The sequence below is a fragment of the Papio anubis genome, chromosome 20 (assembly GCF_008728515.1).
Source record: "Papio anubis isolate 15944 chromosome 20, Panubis1.0, whole genome shotgun sequence".
Classification (NCBI taxonomy): Eukaryota; Metazoa; Chordata; class Mammalia; order Primates; family Cercopithecidae; genus Papio; species Papio anubis.
This window is the reverse complement of record NC_044995.1, coordinates 23,616,757-23,640,005: the sequence shown is the minus strand read 5'-3', so window position 1 is coordinate 23,640,005 and position 23,249 is coordinate 23,616,757. Positions and strand designations below refer to the sequence as shown.

The 23,249-nt window shown below is 44.5% G+C and overlaps 1 protein-coding gene across 3 annotated transcripts in view; it reads left to right on the top strand.

The window, feature by feature from the left end:
* The window catches only part of TDRD12 (tudor domain containing 12), a 103,360-nt gene that overhangs the window by 8,467 nt on the left and 71,644 nt on the right, over nucleotides 1–23,249 (top strand). For all 3 annotated transcript variants that reach the window (XM_003915285.4, XM_009194091.3, XM_009194090.3), the window contains exons 2-7: nucleotides 2,944–3,102; nucleotides 8,393–8,529; nucleotides 11,373–11,492; nucleotides 15,676–15,731; nucleotides 17,008–17,093; nucleotides 22,752–22,941. In XM_003915285.4, coding sequence (XP_003915334.4) covers nucleotides 2,944–3,102; nucleotides 8,393–8,529; nucleotides 11,373–11,492; nucleotides 15,676–15,731; nucleotides 17,008–17,093; nucleotides 22,752–22,941 — 748 coding nt within the window. The remainder of the gene's footprint in view (nucleotides 1–2,943; nucleotides 3,103–8,392; nucleotides 8,530–11,372; nucleotides 11,493–15,675; nucleotides 15,732–17,007; nucleotides 17,094–22,751; nucleotides 22,942–23,249) is intronic.

The window sequence follows — 23,249 nt, the reverse complement described above, 5'->3', positions numbered from 1 at the left end:
TCAAAGTACCGGGATTACAGGTGTGAGCCACTTTGCCTGGCCTCTAAGTTCATTCTTTTGCATGTGAATATCCAGCTTTCCCAACACTCACTTATTACAAAACCTTTGCCTGAATGGTTTTGGTACCCTTGTCAAAAATCATTTGAATAGATACACAAGGGGGTATTCTGGACTCTCTATTCTACTCTGTTGGTCTATATGTCTTTAGTTCAGTACCACACTGTTTTGATTACTGTAGCTTTGTAGTGAAGTTTTGGTAAAGTTTTGAGATCAAGTGTGAGTCCTCTAGTTTTGTTCTTTTTTGATATTGTTTTGGCTGTTTGGGGTCCCTTGGGATTTCACATGAATTTTAGAATGTGCTTTTCTATTTCTGAAAAAAATATCATTGTGGATTTTGGTAGGGATTGAATTGAATGTGTAGATTGCTTTGAGCAGGATTGACATCTTAATGATATTAAGTCTTCCAGTCAATGAATGTGGGATGTCTTTCCATTTATTTATGTCTTCTTTAATTTCTTTCAGCAGTGTTTTATAGTTTTCATTGTAGTTATAATTTTTTAATAGACTCCTTAAGGTTCTCTGTATAGACAATCATGTTCTTTATGAATAAAGACAATTTTTTTTTTTTTGAGACGGAGTCTCACTCTGTCACCCAGGCTGGAGTGCAGTGGCCGGATCTCAGCTCACTGCAGGCTCCACCTCCCGGGTTTATGCCATTCTCCTGCCTCAGCCTCCCAAGTAGCTGGGACTACAGGTGCCCGCCACCTCGCCTGGCTAGTTTTTTGTATTTTTTAGTAGAGACGGGGTTTCACCGTGTTAGCCGGGATGGTCTCGATCTCCTGACCTTGTGATCCGCCCATCTCGGCCTCCCAAAGTGCTGGGATTACAGGCTTGAGCCACTGCGCCCGGCCGAATAAAGACAATTTTATTTATTCCTTTCTAATCTTCCTGACAGTCTTTTTCCTGTCTTATTGTACTAACTGGGACCTTTAGTACAATGTTAGCAAGTATACCGCTTGTGAAATTTTTCTTTTCCTTTTTTTTTTTTTTTTGAGACAGAGTCTTGCTCTGTTGCCCAGCCTGGAGTGCAGTGGCACAATCTCAGCTCACTGCAAGCTCCGCCTCCGGGTTCACACCATTCTTCTGCCTCAGCCTCCTGAGTAGCTGGGACTACAGGTGCCCGCCATCACGCCCAGCTAATTTTTTGTATTTTTAGTAGAGACGGAGTTTCACCGTTTTAGCCACGATGGTCTCGATTGCCTGACCTTGTGATCCGCCCGCCTCAGCTTCCCAAAGTGCTGGGATTACAGGTGTGAGCCACAGCGCCTGGCTAAAACTATTTCTTTCAGCCTTCTCACCATTGGTCTTCTCTGGATTCCTTGGGGTCTTATCTCTGCCAAGAATGTGACGGGTGTTCTTATGCAGACTTTAGGGCTCCCCTTCTTTGCCTCTCCATTTAGGAATTTTACCCTTTAATTCTCAAGCTGCTATGGCAGCCCCAAACTCTGTTCTCTGATTTCCTCAAGCCACAAACATTATGACTTTCTCCTTGAATTGCAGCTGCTTAACACCACGTGGACTGGGGAATGGGCTGAGGGGAAAAGCCATGTAAAAGTGGATCTCACCCAGGGAAGTTTCCTTCTTTCAAGGGTTGACTCTCCTCCAGGTTCTGCTTGCTTTTGGTAGCTTGTCACTGCCTTCAAATCATTATTTTGTATTTTTTCCAGGATTTATTATTGTTACTCATAGGTGATATAGAAACTATTCTGTTGTTACTGGAACCAGAATAACTGCTGTTCTTTTTTCTGGTTATTTGTTATAAAAATGTTCAAACCTTCAGAAAAGTAGACATAATACTAATGTGAATACCTGTATTCTTGCCACCTTAGATTTAGGATCCCAAATCTCAAGATGTCATTTTTCTAGGCAGAGTTAGGTAATACTTCTGAAAAATCATGAGTTCTTGGCTGGGCACAGTGGCTCACGCCTGTAATCCCAGCACTTTGGGAGGCTGAGATGGGTGAATCACCTGAGGTCAGGAGTTCGAGATCAGCCTGGCCAACATGATGAAATCCTGTCTCTACTAAAAATACAAAATTAACTGAGCATGGTGGCGCATGCCTTTAATCCCAGCTACTGAGGAGACTTAGGCAGGAGAATTGCTTGAACCCAGGAGATAGAGGTTGCAGTGAGCTGAGATTGCGCCACTGCACTCCAACCTGGGTGACACAGCAAAACCTTTTGGTATTTTCAATTCAAATTTAGCTTTTCACTTTATATTTATGTCTTTAACAATGAAAATCTTGGCTTCTAATAACAATAGTACACAACAAAATACATTCCAGGAAGTCTGACTTCCTTCCGTGTCCCTTCTCCATTTCTCCCCTCCCCTTAGGTAATGATTTGCATTTATTTCGGTTTATCTGCATTATTTCTTTTTTTATTATGAGCAGAATGTACTTATATTCACAGTGCTTTCTCTTTCTTACAAAAGAATAATACAAATCAGGAACAGTTGCTCCTGCCTGTAATCCCAGCACTTAGGGAGGCCCAGGTGGGAAAATTGTTTGAGCCCTGGAGTTTGAGACTAGCCTGGGCAAAATAGTGAGGCACCATCTCTGGGTTTTTTTTTTTTAACAAACAAAAGTACTAGAAACATTGCTCTGAACCGTGTGTTTGTGTATTATTATGGATTTTTCAGAATATAGGAGATTGAGGACATCTGCTTGTTTTTTGAGTCACAAAACATAATTCAGAATTACATCCTATTGGTTACGTGTTTTAGAATTTTATCTTTGGTCTAACCATTTAAGCAAAGGCATTTGTCAAGAATTTGTTAGGTCACTTAAATTAGAAACAGTAATCATGGCTCTAAAGTTTACTATTTTGTGGTACTACTTTTAAATCATATATCATTCTGTTTGTCCTTTAAAAATTTTACAGATTGAAGATCCAGGTTGCTTCTGGGTTATTATAAAAGGGTGTAGTCCCTTTTTAGATCATGATTTCGACTATCAAAAATTAAATAGTGCCATGAATGACTTCTACAACAGCATGTGTCAAGATATAAAAATAAAACCATTAACATTGGAAGAAGGACAGGTATGTATCTAAATGTTATTTAATCACTGTGTCTTGAAACACCACTCACAATATAAACTGTTTTGGCAGTGACGATGATTCAAGCTTTTAGAGTATTTTAATTTCTTACACTCAGTGGCTTGTGTTAGGTTATTTTTGAGATGGAGTCTCGCTCTGTCATGCAGGCTGAAGTATAATGGCACCATCTGGGCTCACCGCAACCTCCGTGTCTCGGATTCAAGCAGTTCTCCTGCCTCAGCCTCCTGAGTAGCTGGAATTACAGGCATGGGCCACCACACCCAGCTAATTCTGGTAGTTTTAGTAGAGATGGGGTTTCACCATGTTGGCCAGGATGGTCTGGAACTCCTGACCTCAGGCCTCCCGAAGTGCTGGGATTACAGGCGTGAGCCACTGCGCCCGGCCAGTGTAAGGTTCTTTAGGTTGCACAAGATTCAGGCTAGTCATGGAAGTGGGTGGCCGCCACATAAGGTCCATGTGGGGCAAGAGGAGACAGAATGTCATCTACACCCAGGCATGAGGGCCATCCCTCTGGGGCTGGGAACCAGGGGATTATTTGAGATCCCACAGAGGTATAGGGACCTCAGCAAAGAGGGAGTGGGTCTTCAGTGTAGGGCCAACGCCTCCCTTTTGGTTGCTCATGACTTTGGCCAACTCATATGTCTTCATTTTCCTTACTCCACGCCGTGGCCCCTCCTTGCCTTCTTGCAGCCTCAGCTCCCACTGCCCCTTGTCATGGTCTCTGCAGCTCAGCTACTTTTCAGAAGAGAGTGATTTTTTTGTAATGGTATAATAGGAAAAGATTTATAACCTCTTTGTGAGAAAAAGCAGAACTAATTTGAATCCCCTTCCCCCAGTCATCATTAATAACATAATTTATTTTAGTATATGTGCTGCTGAAGCAAGTGTAACAACATAATTATTTGTTTCCATGCCATTGACTAATTGAAGAAGTTAAACTAGGTCTGTTGTTTTTAAAAATATTCCACATCTTGGGCTGGACGTGGTGGCTCACTCCTGCAGTCCCAGCACTTTGGCAGGCCAAGGCAAGAAGATTGCTTGCGCCTAGGAGTTTTGTGAACAGCCTGGGCAACATAGTAAGACCCTATCTCTACAAAACATAAAAAGATTAGCGGGCATGGTGGCCCGCGCCTGTGGCCCCAGCTACTCTGGAGGCTAAGGCAAGAAGATCACTTCATGGAGCAAGACTATAGGCACCATTTTCCCACAGCAGGTCCTCGCTTCATGTCTCTGGGTCACATCTTGGTAATTCTCCCAACGTTTCGAACTTTTTCGTTATTCTGTCTGTTATGGTGATCTGTGGCCTGTGATCTTTGAGGTTAGTATTTTAATTGTTTGGGGGTGCCACCAATTACATCCATGTAAGATGGTGAATTTTATCAATAAATGTATGTTCTGACTGCTCCACCATCTCTCCCCCTCTGCCCAGGCCTTCCTGTTCACTGACACACAATTGAAATTAGGCCAGTTAATAACCCTACAATGGCCCCTAAGTGTTCAGGTGAAAGGATGAATTACATTAAATTAAAAGCCAGAAATGATTGAACTTAAAGGAAGACATTTTGAAAGCTGAGATAGGCTGAAAGCTAGGTCTCTTGCACCAAACAGTTAGCAAAGTTATGAATGCAAAGGGAAAGTTCTTGAAGGAAATTAAAAGTGCCACTCTGGAGAACACACAAATGAAAAAAAAAAAAAAAAAGAAACAGCCTTATTGGTAATATGGAGAATGTTTTATTTGTCAGGATAGAAGCTCAAACCAGTTACTACATTCCCTTCAGCCAAAGCCTGATCCAGGGCAAGGCCCTAACTCTCTTCAATTTTATAAAGGCTGAGTGAGGTTAGGAAGCTGCAGGGAAAAAATATGAAGCTAGCAGAGGTTGGTTCGTGAGGTTTAAGGAAAGAGGCCATCTCCACAATCTAAAGTGCAAGGTGAAGCGCAAGGGCTGATGGAGAGGCTGCAGCAGTTTCTCCAGATGTAGCTAAGATCATTGATGAAAGTGGACACACTAAATAACAGGTTTTCAATGTATACAAGACAGCCTTCTATTGGAGAAGATGTCTTCTCAGACTTCCAGAGCTAAATAGGAGAAGTAAGCCAGGTGCGGTGGCTCACACCTGTCATCCCAGCACTCTGGGAGGCCGAGGTGGGTGGATCACCTAAGGTCAGGAGTTTGAGACCAGCCTGGTCAACATGGTGAAACCCCATCTCTACTAAAAATGCAAAAATTAGCCAGGTGTGGTGGCGGGTGCCTGTAATCCCACCTACTGGAGAGGCTGAGGCAGGAGAATTGCTTGAACCCGGGAGGTAGAGGTTGCAGTGAGCTGAGATGGTGCCACTGCACACTAGCCTGGGTGACAGAGAGAGACTCCATCTTAAAAAATAAATAGGGGAAGTCGGTGTCTTTAAAGGACTAAAACTTTAAAGGTCAGAGTGGCTTTCTTATTAAGGGCTAATGCAGCTGGTGACTTTTAAGTTGAAGCCAGTGCTCATTTACCATTCCAAAAGTCCTGTGACCCTTAAAGATTATGCTGGCTCTACTCTATCTGCTCTACAAATGGAACAAGAAAGCCTGAATGACAGCATATCTGTTCACGCATGGCTTACTGAATATGTTAAGCTTACTGTTGAGGTCTATGCTCAGAAAGAAAGATTCCTTTCAAAATATTACTGCTGAGCTGGGTGCGGTGGCATATGTCCACAGTCACAGCTACTTGGGAGCCTGAGGCGGGAAGACCACTTGGGCCCAGGAGTTCGAGTCCAGCCTAGGCAATGTAGTGATGAGACCTTGTCTCTAAAACAAAAACAACAAACAATTAATGCTCATTGACAGTGCACCTGGTCACTGAAGAGCTCTCATGGAGATGTATGAGATGAATGTGGCTTTCATGCCTCGTTTTCAAGGTTGACTGGCTGTGTGAATTATTAACTATTCATGGTGTTTCTACAGGATGCTTTGATTTCAGCATTAAATAGAAATACCCTTCATCCTTTGTCAGGATTTCTGTTGAATTATTCAAGTTTTGAGTTATGTGAGGTTCTCTAGAACCTATCCTTTGCAGTATGGCTGTACTGTGTTTTCCAATTACATTCCTGAGGACAGCAATCTCTGTCAGTCCCCTTCTTTTCTGTTTGAGCACAGCTCTCCCTGCTGGACTGCTTTATAAACCTGTGGCTAGCATACGGTTTGTTAGTTGAGTTGGCTGTGGCCTGGCAGTCCTGTGGTACAATCAGGGTGCCAAGGGTTGTCACCTCTGCAGGGTGGTTCTCCTTAAAAGGGGCTGCAGGCATTTACAGATGCTTCTTAACTTACGATGAGGTTATGTCCTGATATTGTAAGTAAAAAATGCACTTAATACACCTAACCTGCTGACCAGCCTAGCTTACCCTAGCCTACTTAAATGTGCTCAGAACACTTACATTAGCTTACAGTTGGGCAAGATCACTTAATACAAAGCCTATTTCATAGTAAAGTTTAAATATCTATGTATTTTATTGAATACTGCACACTATGTAAAAATTGCAATAGTTTCACACCATCATAATGTTGAAAATTGTAAGTTAAACCATCATAAGTCAGGGACTCTGTACTTATTCAGCCATCAGACAGGTAGTTTATTGATTGATTGATTGTTTGAGACAGACTCTCATTCTGTCGCCCAGGCTGGAGTACAGTGGCACGATCCTTGGCTCACTGCAACCTCTGCCTCCCTGGCTCAAGCGATCCTCCTGCCTCAGCCTCCTGAATAGCTGAGACTACAGGCACATGCCACCATCCCTGGCTGATTTTTGTATTTTTAGTAGAGATGGGGTTTTTCCATGTTGGTCAGGCTGGTCTCGAACTCCTGAGCTCAGGTGATCCACTCACCTCGGCCTCCCAAAGTGCTGGGACCACAGGCGTGAGCCACCACGCCTGGCCCAGTTAGTTTATTTTTAAAACATTTTATTACTGTTATTTTTTGAGACGGACTGTGCCACCCAGGCTGGAGTGCAGTGGGACGATCATGGCCCACTGCAGCCTCCAGCTCCTGGGTTCAAGCGATCCTCCTGCCTCAGCCTCCCAAGTAGCTGAGACTACAGGCACGCACCACCATGCCTGGTTCAAGTAATATTTGAAGACTTAGTATATGCCAGGAACTGTGCTAGGTGCTGGGCATTTGGCGGTAAACAAAACAGGCAAAAATCCATGTCATCAAGGAGCCAGCGTCCAGTTATGACAGATAGTAAACAAATGTCAGAGGCCAATAAGAGTCATAGGGAGGCTGGGCGTGGTGGCTTACGCCTGTAATCCCAGCAGTTTGGGAGGCCGAGGCGGGTGGATCACCTGAGGTCAGAAGTTCGAGATCATCCTGACCAATATGATGAAACCCCGTCTCTACTTAAAAAAAAAAATACAAAAATTTTCTGGTCCTGGTGACACGCACCTGTAATCCCAGCTACTTGGGAGGCTGAGACAGGAGAATCGCTTGAACCTGGGAGGCGGAGGTTGCAGTGAGCCAAGATTGCACCATTGCACTCCAGCCTGGGCAACAAGAGCAAAACAACATCTCAAAAAAAAAAAAAAAAAAAAGAGTCATGGGTAAGGGAGTGGAAGGATGAGTCTGGTGGCAGCTTCCTGTTGGGCAGACACATTATTGACAATCATTCCTAAGCATTATTTCCTGATTTAAGAAGGTAAAGGAATGCATTTTTCTTATTTTACTTTCTAAAAATTGTCCTCAGTTAAGGAGTGAAAACGATTGTAGTAAGAAAAACAGTGACCTAGTACCCAGGCGGCCTGTGTTCCTGAGGTTTTCTTATGGGCAGAGGAACTCAGCTTGGATAGGCCTGGCCTCCTGGCATCTCTTTCCTCTGCTGTAAGGGAGAATGTTGACTGGGATGGTTTTAAGAGTACCTTTTAGCGCTCTTGTTCTTTGACGAGATGTTAACATTGATCTGAAAAAACCTTTCTGTTGGCTGGGCGCGGTGGCTCACGCCTGTAATCCCAGCACTTTGGGAGGCTGAGGCGGGCGGATCACGAGGTCAGGAGTTTGAGACCAGCCTATCCAACATGGTGAAACCCTGTCTCTACTAAAATACAAAAATTAGCCAGGCATGGTGGTGGGCGCCTGTAATCCCAGCTACTTGGGAGGCTGAGGCAAGAGAATTGCTTGAACCTGGGAGGTGGAGGTTGCAGTGAGCTGAGATTGTGCCACTGCACTCCAGCCTGGGTGACAGAGTGATACTCTGTCTCAAAAAAATAAATAAATAAAAATAACTCTGTTTATTTTGCAGGTGTGTGTGGTCTATTGTGAGGAACTAAAGTGCTGGTGCAGGGCCATTGTCAAATCAATTATGTCTTCTGCAGACCAGTACCTGGCAGAATGTTTCCTTGTGGACTTTGCCAAGAACATTCCAGTCAAATCCAAAAAGTATGTATACCTTACACTCTTTTCAGAGACAAATATCAGTTTCAAAGGAGAATGTCCATTTTAAAGTATGGGGCTAGAGGTCACTACCATTGAGAAAAGACAAAACTGGAGTTCTTTAACTTCAAGAACGGGAGCTTTGTGGGTTTCAGGTCTGCACCTACTGACTGGCAAAGCAGGTGGGCAGGATGAAGGCTCAGGTGGCTCTGGCCCTCTGCCACTGTCTGTCCTGGCAGGGCAGGCAGGTTCAGGTGATGTTCTCTGCATCTCCTGGGTGCTCTCTGCATCTCCTGGGTGCTCTCTGCATCTCCTGGCTGCTCTCTGCATCTCCTGGCTGCTCTCTGCATCTCCTGGGGTTCTCCCTGCATCTCCTGCGGGTTCTCTCTGCATCTCCTGGCTGCTCTCTGCATTTCCTGGGGTTCTCTCTGCATCTCCTGGGTACCCTCTGCATCTCCTGGGTGCTCTCTGCATCTCCTGGCTGCTCTCTGCGTCTCCTGGCTGCTCTCTGCATCTCCTGGCTGCTCTCTGCATCTCCTGGGTACTCTCTGCGTCTCCTGGGTGCTCTCTGCACCTCCTGGGATTCTCTCTGCACCTCCTGGGTTCTCTCTGCACCTCTTGGGTACTCTCTGCACCCCCTGGGATACTGTCTGCATCTCCTGGGTGCTCTCTGCATCTCTTGGCTGCTCTCTGCATTTCCTGGGTGCTGCTTGCTGGCTGCTCTCCTGCCTGTATTCAGTTTCCTTATGCCCTTTAGGGAGGCTTGGCTGCAAGAAAGACATTTCCAGGAGGTAGAGAGAAATGCCTCTCTCCACAGAAGAGGTGTTGCTGGCAGAGAGCAGAGCTTGTACTCACGTAGGTGTTCCTGGTTGTCCTGCTTAAGAGAGGGAGGGTGTGACCATCAGTGGGGTTGGGAAATGGCTCAGAATGAGCTGGTGCCTAGATGGCGCTGTGCAGCCTTCACTGCTTCTGGGACCACACTTCATAGTTCATTAGAAAACACCAGCAACAAGTCAGTCTTGGTGTTTTCTGATGATTTTTCCATAGTTTCCCATCCCAGAGTAAGAGGATGTCAGTTTAATAAATATGAGAATTCTGATTTCACTGAGAAAGAGCAATACCAAATAGACTTGATTGCGATAAGAGGTGTCTGTTTTTTTTGTTTTGTTTTTTTGAGACAGAGTTTCACTCTGTCCCCCAGGCTGGAGTGCATTGGTGTGATCTCGGCTCACTGCAATCTGCCTCCCAGTTCAAGTGATTCTCCTGCCTCAGTCTCCCAAGTAGCTGGGACTACAGACGCGTGCCACCACGTCCAGCTAATTTTTGTATTTTTAGTAGAGACGGGGTTTCGCCATGTTGGCCAGGCTGGTCTTGAACTCCTAACCTCAGGTTATCCACCTGCCTCATCCTCCCAAAATGCTGGGATTACAGGCGTAAGCCACTGTGCCCAGCCAGGAGGCGTCTATTGAATAGAAGAATTTCATGGCAAACATGCTTATCAGACATTGGGAATTTACAGTACTTAATGTAAGAGTAGGTACCATTCGAGCTTATGATCCTGCATCTCATACGACCATAATCACTGCAAAAACAATTATTGTGTGTAACTGTTTGGGGAGCTTTTCTTTTTGCATTTGGTGTTTTACATTTAGTTTGTTTTGGGTGAGAAAATCGTATGGTTGAATAGAGCTTGAGGAGACTTCAGGGGGCCATGGATGCAGCTGCCTTTCCCTAACCTGTCTGAGACACAAGATGGCCAGGCTGCCCAGACAGGACATAATAGGAACCCTGGAAAGAAGGCCAGTTCATGTGGAAATAGTATGTTGAAGTGGTTTTTTAGCCAGGAGTGGTGGCTCATACCTGTAATCCCAGCACTTTGGAAGGCCAAGGCAGGAGGATCACTTGAGGCCAGGAGTTCAAGACCAGCCTGGGCAGCATAGTGAGACCCGGACTCTACAAAGAAAAAAAATGTAAAAATAAAATGCTCTGTCGTTTGCTGAAGAAAAATGGAAATTAAATTGCCGAACTTACTATTTAAAAATCTCAGTCCTGCAGCTCTTTAGTGCAAAGTTGGCAAATACTAATTATTAAAACGTCTGTTCATTTACAGAAACTTTTAAGGTAATTTTGGTCATATATTGAGATTGATATTTAGAAAATCTTGAATAGAATTTGCTTTACAGGTATGTTCATTAGTATCCAGTATTTGTCCACCTAAGGAGCCTTATTAGACCTTGTTTGTTTGAGACAGAGTTTCACTTTTGTTGCCCAAGCTGGAGTGCAATGGCACGATCTCAGCTCACTGCAAACTCTGCCTCCCAGGTTCAAGTGATTCTCCTGCCCCAGCCTCTTGAGTAGCTGGGATTATAGGAGCACACCACCATGCCCACCTAATTTTTTGTAGTTTTAGTAGAGACGGGGTTTCACCATTTTGGCCAGGCTGATCTTGAACTCCTGACCTCAGGTGATCTGCCCAACTCAGCCTGCCAAAGGGCTGGGATTATAGGCATGAGCCACCGTGCCTGGCCAGGAGCTTTCTTAAGACATTTTTTTCCTAAACTCTTACTCCTAGATCATGAAATGTCAGTTTCACTGATATACTATCTATGTACCATATCCATGCTTTATGTATCAAAAGAGTATGATTTTTTTCCAATCTCCCAAGAAACCGTTTTTCCCTCTCGACCAAATGTCTCCAAGCACTGTTGGTGGCTATATTAGAAACAGAAAGAATTGTTGTTTGTGTGTTTTGTTTTACATTAAGTATATTAATAAAATAGGTGCACTGTAATGGAATATGTTGTATGTAATTTTCTATGTAATGGAGCTGTTTCTGTTTCACTTTTTAGCATCCGAGTTGTAGTAGAATCATTTATGCAGCTTCCCTATAGAGCAAAAAAATTCAGCCTGTACTGCACAAAGCCTGTCACATTACACATTGACTTCTGCCGAGACAGTACTGACATTGTGTAAGTACAGCTTCTTAAGTCCTTCGAATCATTAGTAAAAGCCTTCTATCAAGTGCACGATGTTTCTATGAAGCCAGTTCCTCTGTAGAAGTGCTGAGCAGGAGGTCTCTGTTCTTCAGGAGGGGCTTCTGAGTCAGTGTTTGTCTGACCTGGCTGTGGTTGAGAGGGTTTGGAACAGGGCCTGAGCTCTGTGCTTCTTGCCTTTGTTTCAAACTTATAAAAAGTAATAAATTAACTGTCAAGAAAAATATTCATAAAACATAGGATCATGGAGCATTATACATATGTGTATACACACACATACACACACACACATACACACACTTTTTGAGACAGGGTCTCAACCTGTTGCCTGGGCTGTAGTGCAGTTGCATGATCATGGCTCATTGCAGCTTCACCCTCCTGGGTTCCAGCAATCCTCCCACCTCAGCCTCCCAAATAGCTAGGACTACAGGCACACACCACCATACCCAGCTAACTCCCCTCTCCTCTTTCCCCCTCCCCTCCCCTCTTCTACCTCCCTCCCTTCTTGCTTTCTTTTTTTGAGATAGGGTCTCACTATCTTGCCCAGGCTGGTTTCAAACTTCTGGGCTTAAGTGATCCTCCCACCTTGGCCTCCCAAAGTGCTGGGATTCCAGGCACGAACCACTGTGCTGGGCCCATGGAGCGTTATAAAAGAGTCCATTGCAGTTTTCTCCAGGCTCACATCCTTCCTCCTGGGAGGCCTCTGTGATCTTTTCCAGCTCTGAACTTGTGGGCCTTTGTCAGTGCTTTTACACACACTTACCCTGTGGAGCTTTTAACAAAAATTAGAACATACTGTCTTATTTGCAGAATTAAGAATGTATGTTGAGGCCAGTTGCAGTGGCTTACACCTGTAATTCCAGCACTTTGGGAGGCCAAGGCATGGGAATCACCTGAGGTCAGGAGTTCAAGACCAGCCTGACCAACATGGCAAAACCCCGTCTCTACTAAAAATACAAAATTAGCCTGGCGTGGTGGTGGGCATCTGTAATCCCAGCTTCTCAGGAGGCTGAGGCAGGAGAATTGCTTGAACCCAGAAGGTGAAGGTTGCAGTGAGCCAAAATCACACCACTGCACTCCAGCCTAGGCAACAGGAGTGAAACTCCATCTCAAAAAAAAAAGTATGTTGAAACTCTTTGTCAACATACATATCTCTTCTTTCTACTTTTAATCTTTTTCCTGGGTGGATGTGGTTGACATACTTGCTGTATTTAATCATTCCCCTCTGGGTAGCCACTAGGTTGTTTCCAAACCATTTGCACAGTACAGTCCCATAAGAATATGGATGAATCTGGCCAGGACTGGTGGCTCATGCCTGTAATCCCAGCACTTTGGGGAGGCTGAGACGGGCGGATCACTTGAGATCAGGAGTTCGAGACCAGCCTGGCCAACATGGTGAAACCCATCTCTACTAAAAATACAAAAATTAGCCAGGCGCAGTGGTGCGCGCCTGTAATCCCAGCTGCTCGGGAGACCGAAGCAGGAGAATCGCTTGAACCCAGGAGGCAGAGGTTGCAGTGATTCAAGATCGCACCACTGTACTCCAGCCTGGGCGACAGAGTGAGACTCCGTCTCAAAGAAAAAAGAATACAGATAAATCTGTATAAAATACACAGACCTAGAGGCGTATATATACGTGTGCCTTGCACCCCATCTTTGCTCCCTTTTTCTAGAGTTTGTCTGCATCGCTAGTGTTTGTACAGGCCAGATCCCTGCCCTGGGCACTTCCCTCTCAGGTGCAGGCGCCATGTCTGCTGTCTTGAATGAGCACTACCGAGTAGCCTGACTTCTGCCTCCTGTGGTCTGTAGAGACGTCAGCCCCATCCTTCCACCCGGTGCTCCTCTTCTCCTCCGCTTCCGGGACGACGGCATTATGACAGGAAAAGCCACAGGGAACAGCCCAGTTCCGACTCCACTGGCATGCCATGTTGCACTGTGTACTCTGAACTCAGAAACTGCCTTCATGGGCTGTTTGGTGACCTTCCCATTCTCCACTCACCCCAGCCCCCAGCACCCACAGTTTCCTGGTGGTGGTGAGTGCATCACTCTTGTGGCTGGTGTGGCGTCTACACTGATGTGAGGATAAGTCCCTGCTGAGGCCAGTGCGCCCTACCACGCCGCCCTCCAGCCAGTCCACCCCACTGCTCACAAAAGGCTCTGGGAGTGGGATTTCCTGCACTCAGCAGCCCCTGCCCCCTGTACTGCTGTCTGTCAGAGCGGCCCATTGCCCAGCCTCCAGGCATGATTGGGCCCCTGTGTGTGCAGCCCAGCTCCCCTCAGAGGCAGTCGGTCCTCTCTTTCTTGCCCCTCTGCATGGGCCCTTCTGGGAACAAATGTGGGCTTCTGAGCCCTTCCCCACCCATCCTAGGATGCCCTCAGGGAAGGGCCTACTGGGTTTGGTCACCTTCTTTGACATCTGATACCTTTGTGTTTGTGCTTTATCCAGAACACCCTTTTAACATGTGTATTACAGTTTTATAGATTTTGTCAAATTCCCCTTTAAAAAGACTAGCAATTTATACTGACATCATTGGGGTACAGAAAGCACCATTACTCCCACACAATATTGAATATCGTTAGGCTTTGCTCAGTGAAAATGGTATTTTGATTTAATTTGTATTTTTCTGACTTGCAAAGCTGGTTATGTCTTCATGTGATTATTGTGTGTGAGAGAGAGAGGGAGAGAGACTGGCTGATGTGGTTTTACTGTGCGTGTGAGAGAGGGAGAGACTGGCTGATGTGGTTATTCTGTGTGTGTGTGACAGAGGGAGAGACTGACTGGCTGATGGGGTTATTCTGTGTGTGTGAGAGGGAGAGAGACTGACTCATGTGGTTATTCTGTGTGAGAGAGGGAGAGACTGGCTGATTTGCCTGTTCATATGTTAGATTGGGTTTTCTCTTGGGTTGTTTGCCTTGTCATTATTACTAATCTACTACATTTTCTTTTTTAAAAAAGCTAATTATTAGGTAATTCTTTGTGTGTAACAAGGTTTTAGAACCACTGCCTTTACTGCCTTTTATAAATCCTTTGTAATTCTCTTGAATTGCTTAATATCTTTCTTATAAGAATAAAAATAACCAACATTTTTGAGTAATGATTATATCCAGGCACTGGGCTAAGTGTTCTATGTACATTATCTCATTTGATCTTTAAAACAGTTCTTGGAGGATGGTGGTGGCATCTCTGGTACATAAAATCAGAAGAAACATAAAACGTCATTCTGACCTTACATTTTATTTTTTTCCTTGCTTCCAAGTTTCTCCTCTTTCCCCACTTTCTACAGCTTTTCCTACAATTTTCTTTGCAAAGCCTAAGAAAGGTGTAGAAAGGACAAGATGATGGGTTAAAATGGGAGCCAGTGAGAGGGCGCTAGGGTCAGCAGAGTGAGGAACAGTAGTTTTATAGTAGCCGAGACCCACTGCGTTAGCTCATGCCTGTAATCCCAGCACTTTGGGAGGCCAAGGCAGGAGGATCGCTTGAGCCCAGGAGTTTGAGACCAGGCTGGGCAACATAGCTAGACCCCCTCTCTATAAAAAAAAAATTTTTTAATCGCTGGGTGTGGTGTGGCACACCTGTAGTCCTAGGTACTTGGGAGGCTGAGATGAGAGGATCCCTTGAACCCAGGAGTTCAAGGCTGCAGTGAGCTGTGTTCACGCCACTGCACTCCAGCCTAGGTAACAGAGAGAGACCCTGTCTCAAAAAACGAAAATGAAACAAAGATAGTATCTGGCTCTCCCACGACTGCCTGTGAGGGTGTTGGTGTACCAGCATGTGTTGTGCCCTCTCTGTGCCAGACTGTGCTAGACGCTGCGCACTTAGGATCCCTGTCCCAGGAGCTTGTGTTCTGGCTGGGGAGACTGATTTGTCTGGGGATGGTGGTGTCGTGACAGACAGTGCAGTGGTGAGCACAGGTCATTCTCAGTGGCACCTCTGTGCTTTGAGTCTGCACCGGTGCAGCTGACAGTGTTGAGAAGAGTATGTTGCAGGATATAGTGGGATCCTCACCCCCAGAGCAGGGCCAGCGCCAGGCGCCCCATCATCTGCATCGCATGTTCCATATGTAGTGTGAGAAATGTCCAGTGTATGGTTTACAAAACGCTGTTGGTGTGCTAGCCTCAGATTTTTATGTAATGAAGTTGCATCTGTTCACTGTTCCAGACCTGCCAAGAAGTGGGACAGTGCAGCTATTCAGTACTTTCAGAACCTTCTCAAAGGTAAGCCAGTGCCTGATCACTGCAGCCTGCCTGGAAGTGACATCCACAGAGGCCTCAGCTTCTGTTGCTGGAGGGGGTTGGAGATGCCCCTGTTGGCCAAACAGCCCTCCTCAGAGGAGTTCCCTAAGCTCCCTGGGGCTTCTCCCAGCTCAAGTGCCACAGTAACTCTGCACCCCTAGTGGGTGTGGATGTCAGTAATTGACAGCTAAGATCAGCAGGGGGCTGTTTGTACAAGGGAACCCTTACACAGTAATAATGCTTGCCTCTGTTTGCATAAAAGCTGCGGCGCTGCAAAATAAATTCACATGGATTTTATTGGACCAGTAATTGATGAAAAATCTAGCATTTTTAGTGAGCAAGAGATAGTAAATGGATATTTATTGTGTAATATTCATTACTGCTAATTTAAGATGAATAAAATGTCTTCAGCTGTTCTTTTTATTTTATATCAGTGACTGTAAACAGTGTATTTTGTGGGATCTGTCTTAACCCCTGGCAGTCAGATACCTGGTTTTAGTGAGAGGGTTGGTGGGTGGGAAATACCTGGGGTGCTGCCTGGTACTTCGTTGGGTCCTGGCCCCTCTCCTGTGCTGTGCCGTTGTCTGGGTAGAGGAGGAGCCAGATCCTTTGACCTGGGAGCAGTGGGAGGCTGGGAGGTCATTGGGACTGGAGTTTTGGCCCTGTGAGCCACGGGGGCTGCTGGGAGATGAGAATGCGAGTCTGGAGGAGGCCGGCCATCTAGTCCTCAGTGGCTCAGGCAAGTGACTTAGCCTCTGAGCCTGGTCTCCTCACCTGTGATGTGACCACTGTACTTACCTTGAAGGCAGTGGTAAGAACTCAGCGAAAGAAAGTTTCTAAAGGACTTAGCACAGCGCCCGGTAGGTGGCAGTGATGCTGCTGCTGTGGGGTTTTGAGTCTCTAAGGGAGTAGCTGGGTGCTGCACTCCGTGGGGCTTTGCAGGGTAGAACGGACCTCAGATGAAGGCCTGGCACTGGAAATCTGGGTTTGGGAGGAGTGGAGGAGAAGAGAATACCAGGAGCTATGCTTGAGGAGGTATTCACAGGGTGGCACAGGAACCTGTTGACAGGGACAGGACTCGTGATCCACTCCGCAATCAGGAGTGCTTTTTCCTAACATGCTCCCCCTGGTCCTGCCCGAGGAAGCCATTTGGGCACTCTTAAGTGGTTAGCAGAGGTTACTAGGTGAGAAATAGTCATGATTGTTTCAAATATACTTTTAACATCAGCTAATTTGTGTTTTCATTTATGCTGTTTAGCAACTACCCAGGTGGAAGCCAGATTATGTGCTGTGGAAGAAGATACATTTGAGGTTTACCTTTATGTAACTATAAAAGATGAAAAGGTAAGTGAAAGAATTGTATTTTAAAAATATTTAATCATGGTTTTAAATTTTACTTTAATAAAACAGAATAAATGCCAAGAAAAACACTGTAGTTCATACAGCATAGAAATTGTCTTAATCTCTTAAGGTCTACCTTAGACCTGAAGTTAGCTAGGTCTGTATTTTCTTCTTTTGATTACTTTTAAAAATGACTTTGGCATTTTATTTTAAAATGGCCAAGAAATTATTCCTATAGTGATGAGCATGAAATGTTGTTTTCTTCTCAGGGAACATGATTTTTATAAATATGCTAATTTGCTGTAGCATTAGTTCACTGCCTTTCCCCCTAGACATTCTCACTGTATGTAACATGTGCTTACTGTAAAGAATTAAGATCACAAGCAGAAAGAAAGTGGACATCACATGTGAGCAGCCCCTACCTCTGCCAGGTGCCAGCTGCTAGCATTTTGGCCTCTGCCCTCTCTGAAGGATGGCTCAGGGCATAGTTCAGCACTGGGCAGAAGTGGATAGAAGGGGCACATCCAGGACTGCTCAGAGCCCCTGGAGGGTACCTTAACCATGGATTTTTTAAAAATTGTATTTTGAAATAGTTTTAGACTTACAGAAGAGATGAAGAAATAGTGCAGACATTTTGGGAAATGCTTTGCCCAGGTTGTCCTGATGTTAACATAGCACAAAACCACAGTACAGTTTTTAAAACCAGAAAAGTAACATTGATAAAATACCACTGAAAACCTGCAGACAGATGAATGTTGCCAGTTTCCCCGCTGATTTCCTTTCTCTCATCTAGGATCTGCTCCAGCACCGCGCGCCCCCCCGCCACTGCACCTGTTTGTCATGTCTCCTTCCCCTCCTCTGGCCTGTGACAGCTCCTCAGTACTTCCATGCCTCTCATGGCATTGACTGCTTTGGAAGAGCAGTGGCCAGTGGTTTTGTAGAATGTTCCTCAATTTGGTTTGCCTGATATTTTTCATCATTGTATTAAGGCTGTGCATTTTTGGCAAGAAGACCACAGAAGTGGTACTGTGCCCTTCTCAGTGCATCCCAGCAGGGGTTTATGACATCAGTATGTCTAATTACTAGTGATGTGAATGGTTTTTTCCCTTCAACTTTTAAGTTCGGGGTACATGTGCAGGACGTGCAAGTTTGTTACATAGGTAAATGTGTTCCATGGTGGTTTGCTGCACCTAGGTCATCCCGTGACCTAGGTATTAAGCCCAACATCCATTAGCTATTCTTCCCTGATGCTCTCCCTCCCCCTTCCCCACCCCCTGACAGGCCCCAGTGGGTGTTGTTCCCCCCAGTGTCTATGTGTTCTCATCATTCAGCTCCCACTTATAAGTGAGAACATGCAGTGTTTTTCTGTTCCTGCATTAGTTTGCTGAGGATAATGGCTTCTAGCTCCATCCATGTCCTTGCAAAGGGCACAATCTTGTTCCCTTTTATGGCTGCATAGTATTCCATGGTGTATATGTACCACATTTTGTGATATGGATGTTGATCACCTGGTTACTGTGGTGTTTGCCAGGTTTTTCCTGTACAGAGGTGTTATTTTATCCTTTTGAAATTAGTAAGTATCTTGTGGGGACCTACTTTGAGGCTGCAGATAACCATTCCATCAATGATTCTTGGCCGAGAAAGATATTACTGTGGTGTATACATGTTTCATCTTTCCCTCTACATTTTTCTCCTCTCCCCTCCCCTCCTGTCTGTCTCTCTTTGTCTCCTAGGTTGGAGTACAGTAGCACAATTGTAGCTTGCTGCAGCCTCAACCTCCTGGGCCCAAGGGATCCTCCTTCCTCAACTTCACAAGTAGTTGAGACTACAGGTGTGCACCACCACGCCCATGTAATTTTTTGTGGAGACGGGATTTCATTATGTTGCCCAGGCTGGTCTCAACAGGCAGTCTTCTTGCCTTATCCTCCCAAAGTGCTGGGATCACAGGTGTGAGCCACCACGCCCAGCCCCTTCTACATTTTTAATTTTTATTATTTATTTATTTATTGTTTTTGAGATGGAGTCTCGCGCTGTCGCCCAGGCTGGAGTGCAGTGGTGCAATCTCAGCTCACTGCAACCTCTACTTCCCGGGTTCAAGTGATTCTCCTGCCTCAGTCTCCTGAGTAGCTGGGATTACAGGCACACGCCACCACGCACAGCTAATTTTTATGTTTTAAGTAGAGACGGGGTTTTACCAAGTTGTTCAGGCTGGTCTCAGACTCCTGACCTCAAGTGATCTGCCCGCCTCAGCCTCTCAAAGTGCTGGGATTACAGGCGTTAGCCATCACGCCTGGCCCCCTTCTGCATTTTTTTTTTTTAGACAGAGTTTCGTTCTTGTTGCCCAGGCTGGAGTGCAATGGTGCAATCTTGGCTCTCTGCAGCCTCCGCCTCCCAGGTTCAAGCAATTCTCCTACCTCAACCTCCAGAGTAGCTGGGATAACAGGTGCCCACCACCACACCCGGCTAATTTTTTGTATTTTTAGTAGAGATGGGGTTTTACTATGTTGGCCAGGCTGGTCTCGAACTCTTGACCTTAGGTGATCCACCCGCCTCGGCCTCCCAAAGTGCTGGGATTACAGGCGTGAGCCACCACGCCTGGCCCCCTTCTGCATTTTTAATTGGAATTTTATACCAAAGAACCCTCCCTCCTCCCCCATATATTAATTATTTGATAATTTGCATTAATATGGACTTTTGGAAATGTATTTTATTTGGGGAGTTCTAATCTATGACTATCATTATTGCCTTGCTCACATTGCATTGGATTCTGGCCATTAGATGCTCCTTCAAAGGGGCTTTTGTATACTTTCAGTGTGCCCCATCATTACTTGAACCCTCTTTACTCTCTGTGCCACAATGTTTATCATTTTGTTATTTGCCAGCCCTAGCCCTAGAATCAGCCACTTCTTTTTTTTTTTTTTTTTTTTTTTTTTGAGATGGAATCACTCAGGCTGGAGTGTACTGGCGTGATCTCTGCTCACTGCAAGCTCCGCCTTCTGGGTTCATGCCATTCTCCTGCCTCAGCCTCCTGAGTAGCTAGGACTACAGGCGCCTGCCACCACGCCTGGCTAATTTTTTGTATATTTAGTAGAGATAGGGTTTCACCGTGTTAGCCAGGATGGTCTCGATCTCCTGACCTTGTGATCCGCCCACCTTGGTGTGCTTGTTCCAACTGGAGTGTCATGATCATAGGTCCTCTCAGCAGAAAATATTATGAAATGTATGTATGTACTTATTCCCATGCACACACAAATCTATATTTCTATATCCATCTGTACACATATTAAGAGCTTTGATACTTCTGATTTGAATCCAGTACCATGGGGTTCATTCTAACTGTCTCCTTTCCTTATTTATTCATTTATTTTTTTGAGACAGGGTCTTGCTATGTTGTTCAGGCTGGCCTGGAATTCCTGGGCTCAAGTGATCCTCCAGCCACACCCTCTCAAGTAGGTGGGACTATAAGCACACACCACCATGCCTGATCCCTTATTCTTAACCCCCTTCTCCAACAGTGAGAAACCTACTCTCTTTGGCTGCAGTCTACGTATTTGACTCATCCATGTATTTACATTAAGTAATTTCAGGATTGCTAACCCACACTCCTGTGAAAACAAAATTTGTATTCAGCCTTCACATTATGCAGCCAAAATACTGTCTGCCAAAGTTACTTAGGTTGTTTTTTCTCTTTCGCACCTTCTTCAGTGTGATTATGTTATTCTTTTGTAATGGGGTTCATTTGTTACTGCTTATATTGCATTTTGGATTCCCCACATCCTGGTTCATTTTACCTATGACTTTTCATTACTTATTTTGTAACTTAGTAAAAATACCAAAATCGCCCAAAGGTTTGGCTTACACCTGTTTAATCCCAGCGCTTTGGGAGGCTGATGTGGGTGGCTTGCTTGAGCTCTGGAGTTTGAGACCATCCTGGGCAACATGGTGAAACCTTGTCTCTACAAAAAATACAAAAATTAGCTAGGTGTGATGGCTTGCACCTGTAGTCCTAGCTACTTGGAAGGCTGAAGTGGGAGGATTGCTTGCGCCTGGGAGGCAGAGAATGCAGTGAGCCAAGATGACAGCACTGCATTCCAGTCTGTGTGACAGAGTAAGACCCTGTCTCAAAAACAAACAAAAAAAACCCTACCAAAATATTGGCTACAGAACCAATCATTTTTTTAAAAAAAATTCATACTTAAGAGACCTATCCTGTAAGGACCAGTCTTATAAGACATCTTTTTTTTAAATAAATTCTGTATAAACTTGCTTTCTTCTTGCTTTTCAAAAGTAGGTCTCTTTCTAACCGTGTAGGTTGTATGCTGATAATGACTCTATTTTTTTTCTTTTCTTTTTTTTTTTTTTGGAGACGGAATTTTGCTCTGGTGGCCCAGGCTGGAGTGCAATGGCGTGATCTCAGCTCACCGCAACCTCTGCCTCCTGGGTTCAAGCAGTTCTCCAGCCTCAGCCTTCCCAAGTAGCCGGGATTACAGGCATATGCCACCACGCCCGGATAATTTTGTATTTTTAGTAGAGATGGGGTTTCTCCATGTTGGTCTTACTTTAAAGTGCAGCAGGCAGGGAGGTTCGTGCTTAGCCGAGAGAGCTTATAGTGGATGCATGAGATCATAACTGCCAGAGGAAAAGCATGTAGGCCAGCAATCCTTTACCAGCTCCCAAAGGTGGCACCAGGATATGTCCCAGGGTGTTTTGTTTTTTGGTCTGGCTTCTTTCATTTGGCAAAATTATTTTAAGATGCATCCATATTTGTTCCTTTTGTTGCCAAGTCCTCTTCCATTGTGTGGATATACTATAGTGTATTTACCCATTAACTCGTTGATGGATATTTGGGTTGTGGCCATAGGGCCCTTATAGATATTCATGTACAAGTCTTCCTGTGGACCTGTGCTTTCATTTCTCTTGAACATTACCTAGGAGTCAAACTTTTGGATCATATTGTAGGTGTTAAGAAACTGCCATATTGTTTTCCAAAGTGGTAGACTATTTTACCTTCGCCTCAGCAATGAGAATTCCAGTTCCTCCATGTCTCTTGTGTAAACATTCTGCCAAGTGTGCAGTGGCACCTCATTGTGGTTTAAATTTGCATTTCCCTAATGACTAATGATGGTTTTAAATGCTTATTTGCAATCTTCAGAATTTGATGAAGCAGACATTCAGATTGTTTGCACATACTTTAATTGTGTTGTTTTCGTTTTATTGAGTTTTGTGAGTTCCTTATATATTCTGGATACATGTCATCTGGATACTTGATTTTAAAATAATTTTGCCTCATCTCTTTATTCTCTTGAAGAGCAGAAATTTAAAATTCTGAGCAAATCCAGTGTAACAGGTTTTCCTTTTATGGTTCGTGTTTTGTCTCTGTCCTCCCACCAGGTTTTTGCCTGGCCAGGTAGTTTTAGCACTACAGTGCTTATGTCCAAGAAGACATCTCTTGTGTTTCACACAGATGCTTTCTGTTTTTCTTCATCAGGATTGGTGGGAAGTAATTGGTTTACCAGAGCAGGAGTCAAATCTGTTTCTATCAGATTATGTTCTATAAAATAATTTCTCTGAAGATAGAACTTTGGGGTTAAGTTTGGAATATTTCCTTTAAAATTGCTTGACTGTATTTGTCTTATTCACGAAATGTTTAAAATTTTACAGGTTTGTGTTAATGATGATCTTGTTGCAAAGAACTATGCTTGTTATATATCACCTACAAAGAATAAAAACCTTCAATATTTAGAAAAACCAAGATTGAATATAAAATCAGCACCCTCCTTCAATAAACTCAATCCAGCACTTACACTCTGGCCAATGTTTTTGCAAGGAAAAGATGTTCAAGGAATGGAAGGTGAGTAGATTCTCATCATATCAATTTCCCGTACATTGTTTTATTAGTAATCTTAGTGATAGATATAAGTTGTACAGACTTTTCCCCACATGGAGACAAAGACTTGGACTCTGTTTAATATTTAAAGTTTAATCCTGATGAGGCTATGACAGATTTTAAGGTCCTAAAGTGCCACAGTTTGTGTTTATTAGACCAGGAAAAAAACTGCCCTCAATTTCTTATTAACATTGAGTTATGTTGTTAGAAGTCCAAATGTTTGTAATTTAGAGATACTAACAAAACAAGATTTTGAGTATTTAGACTTTTAG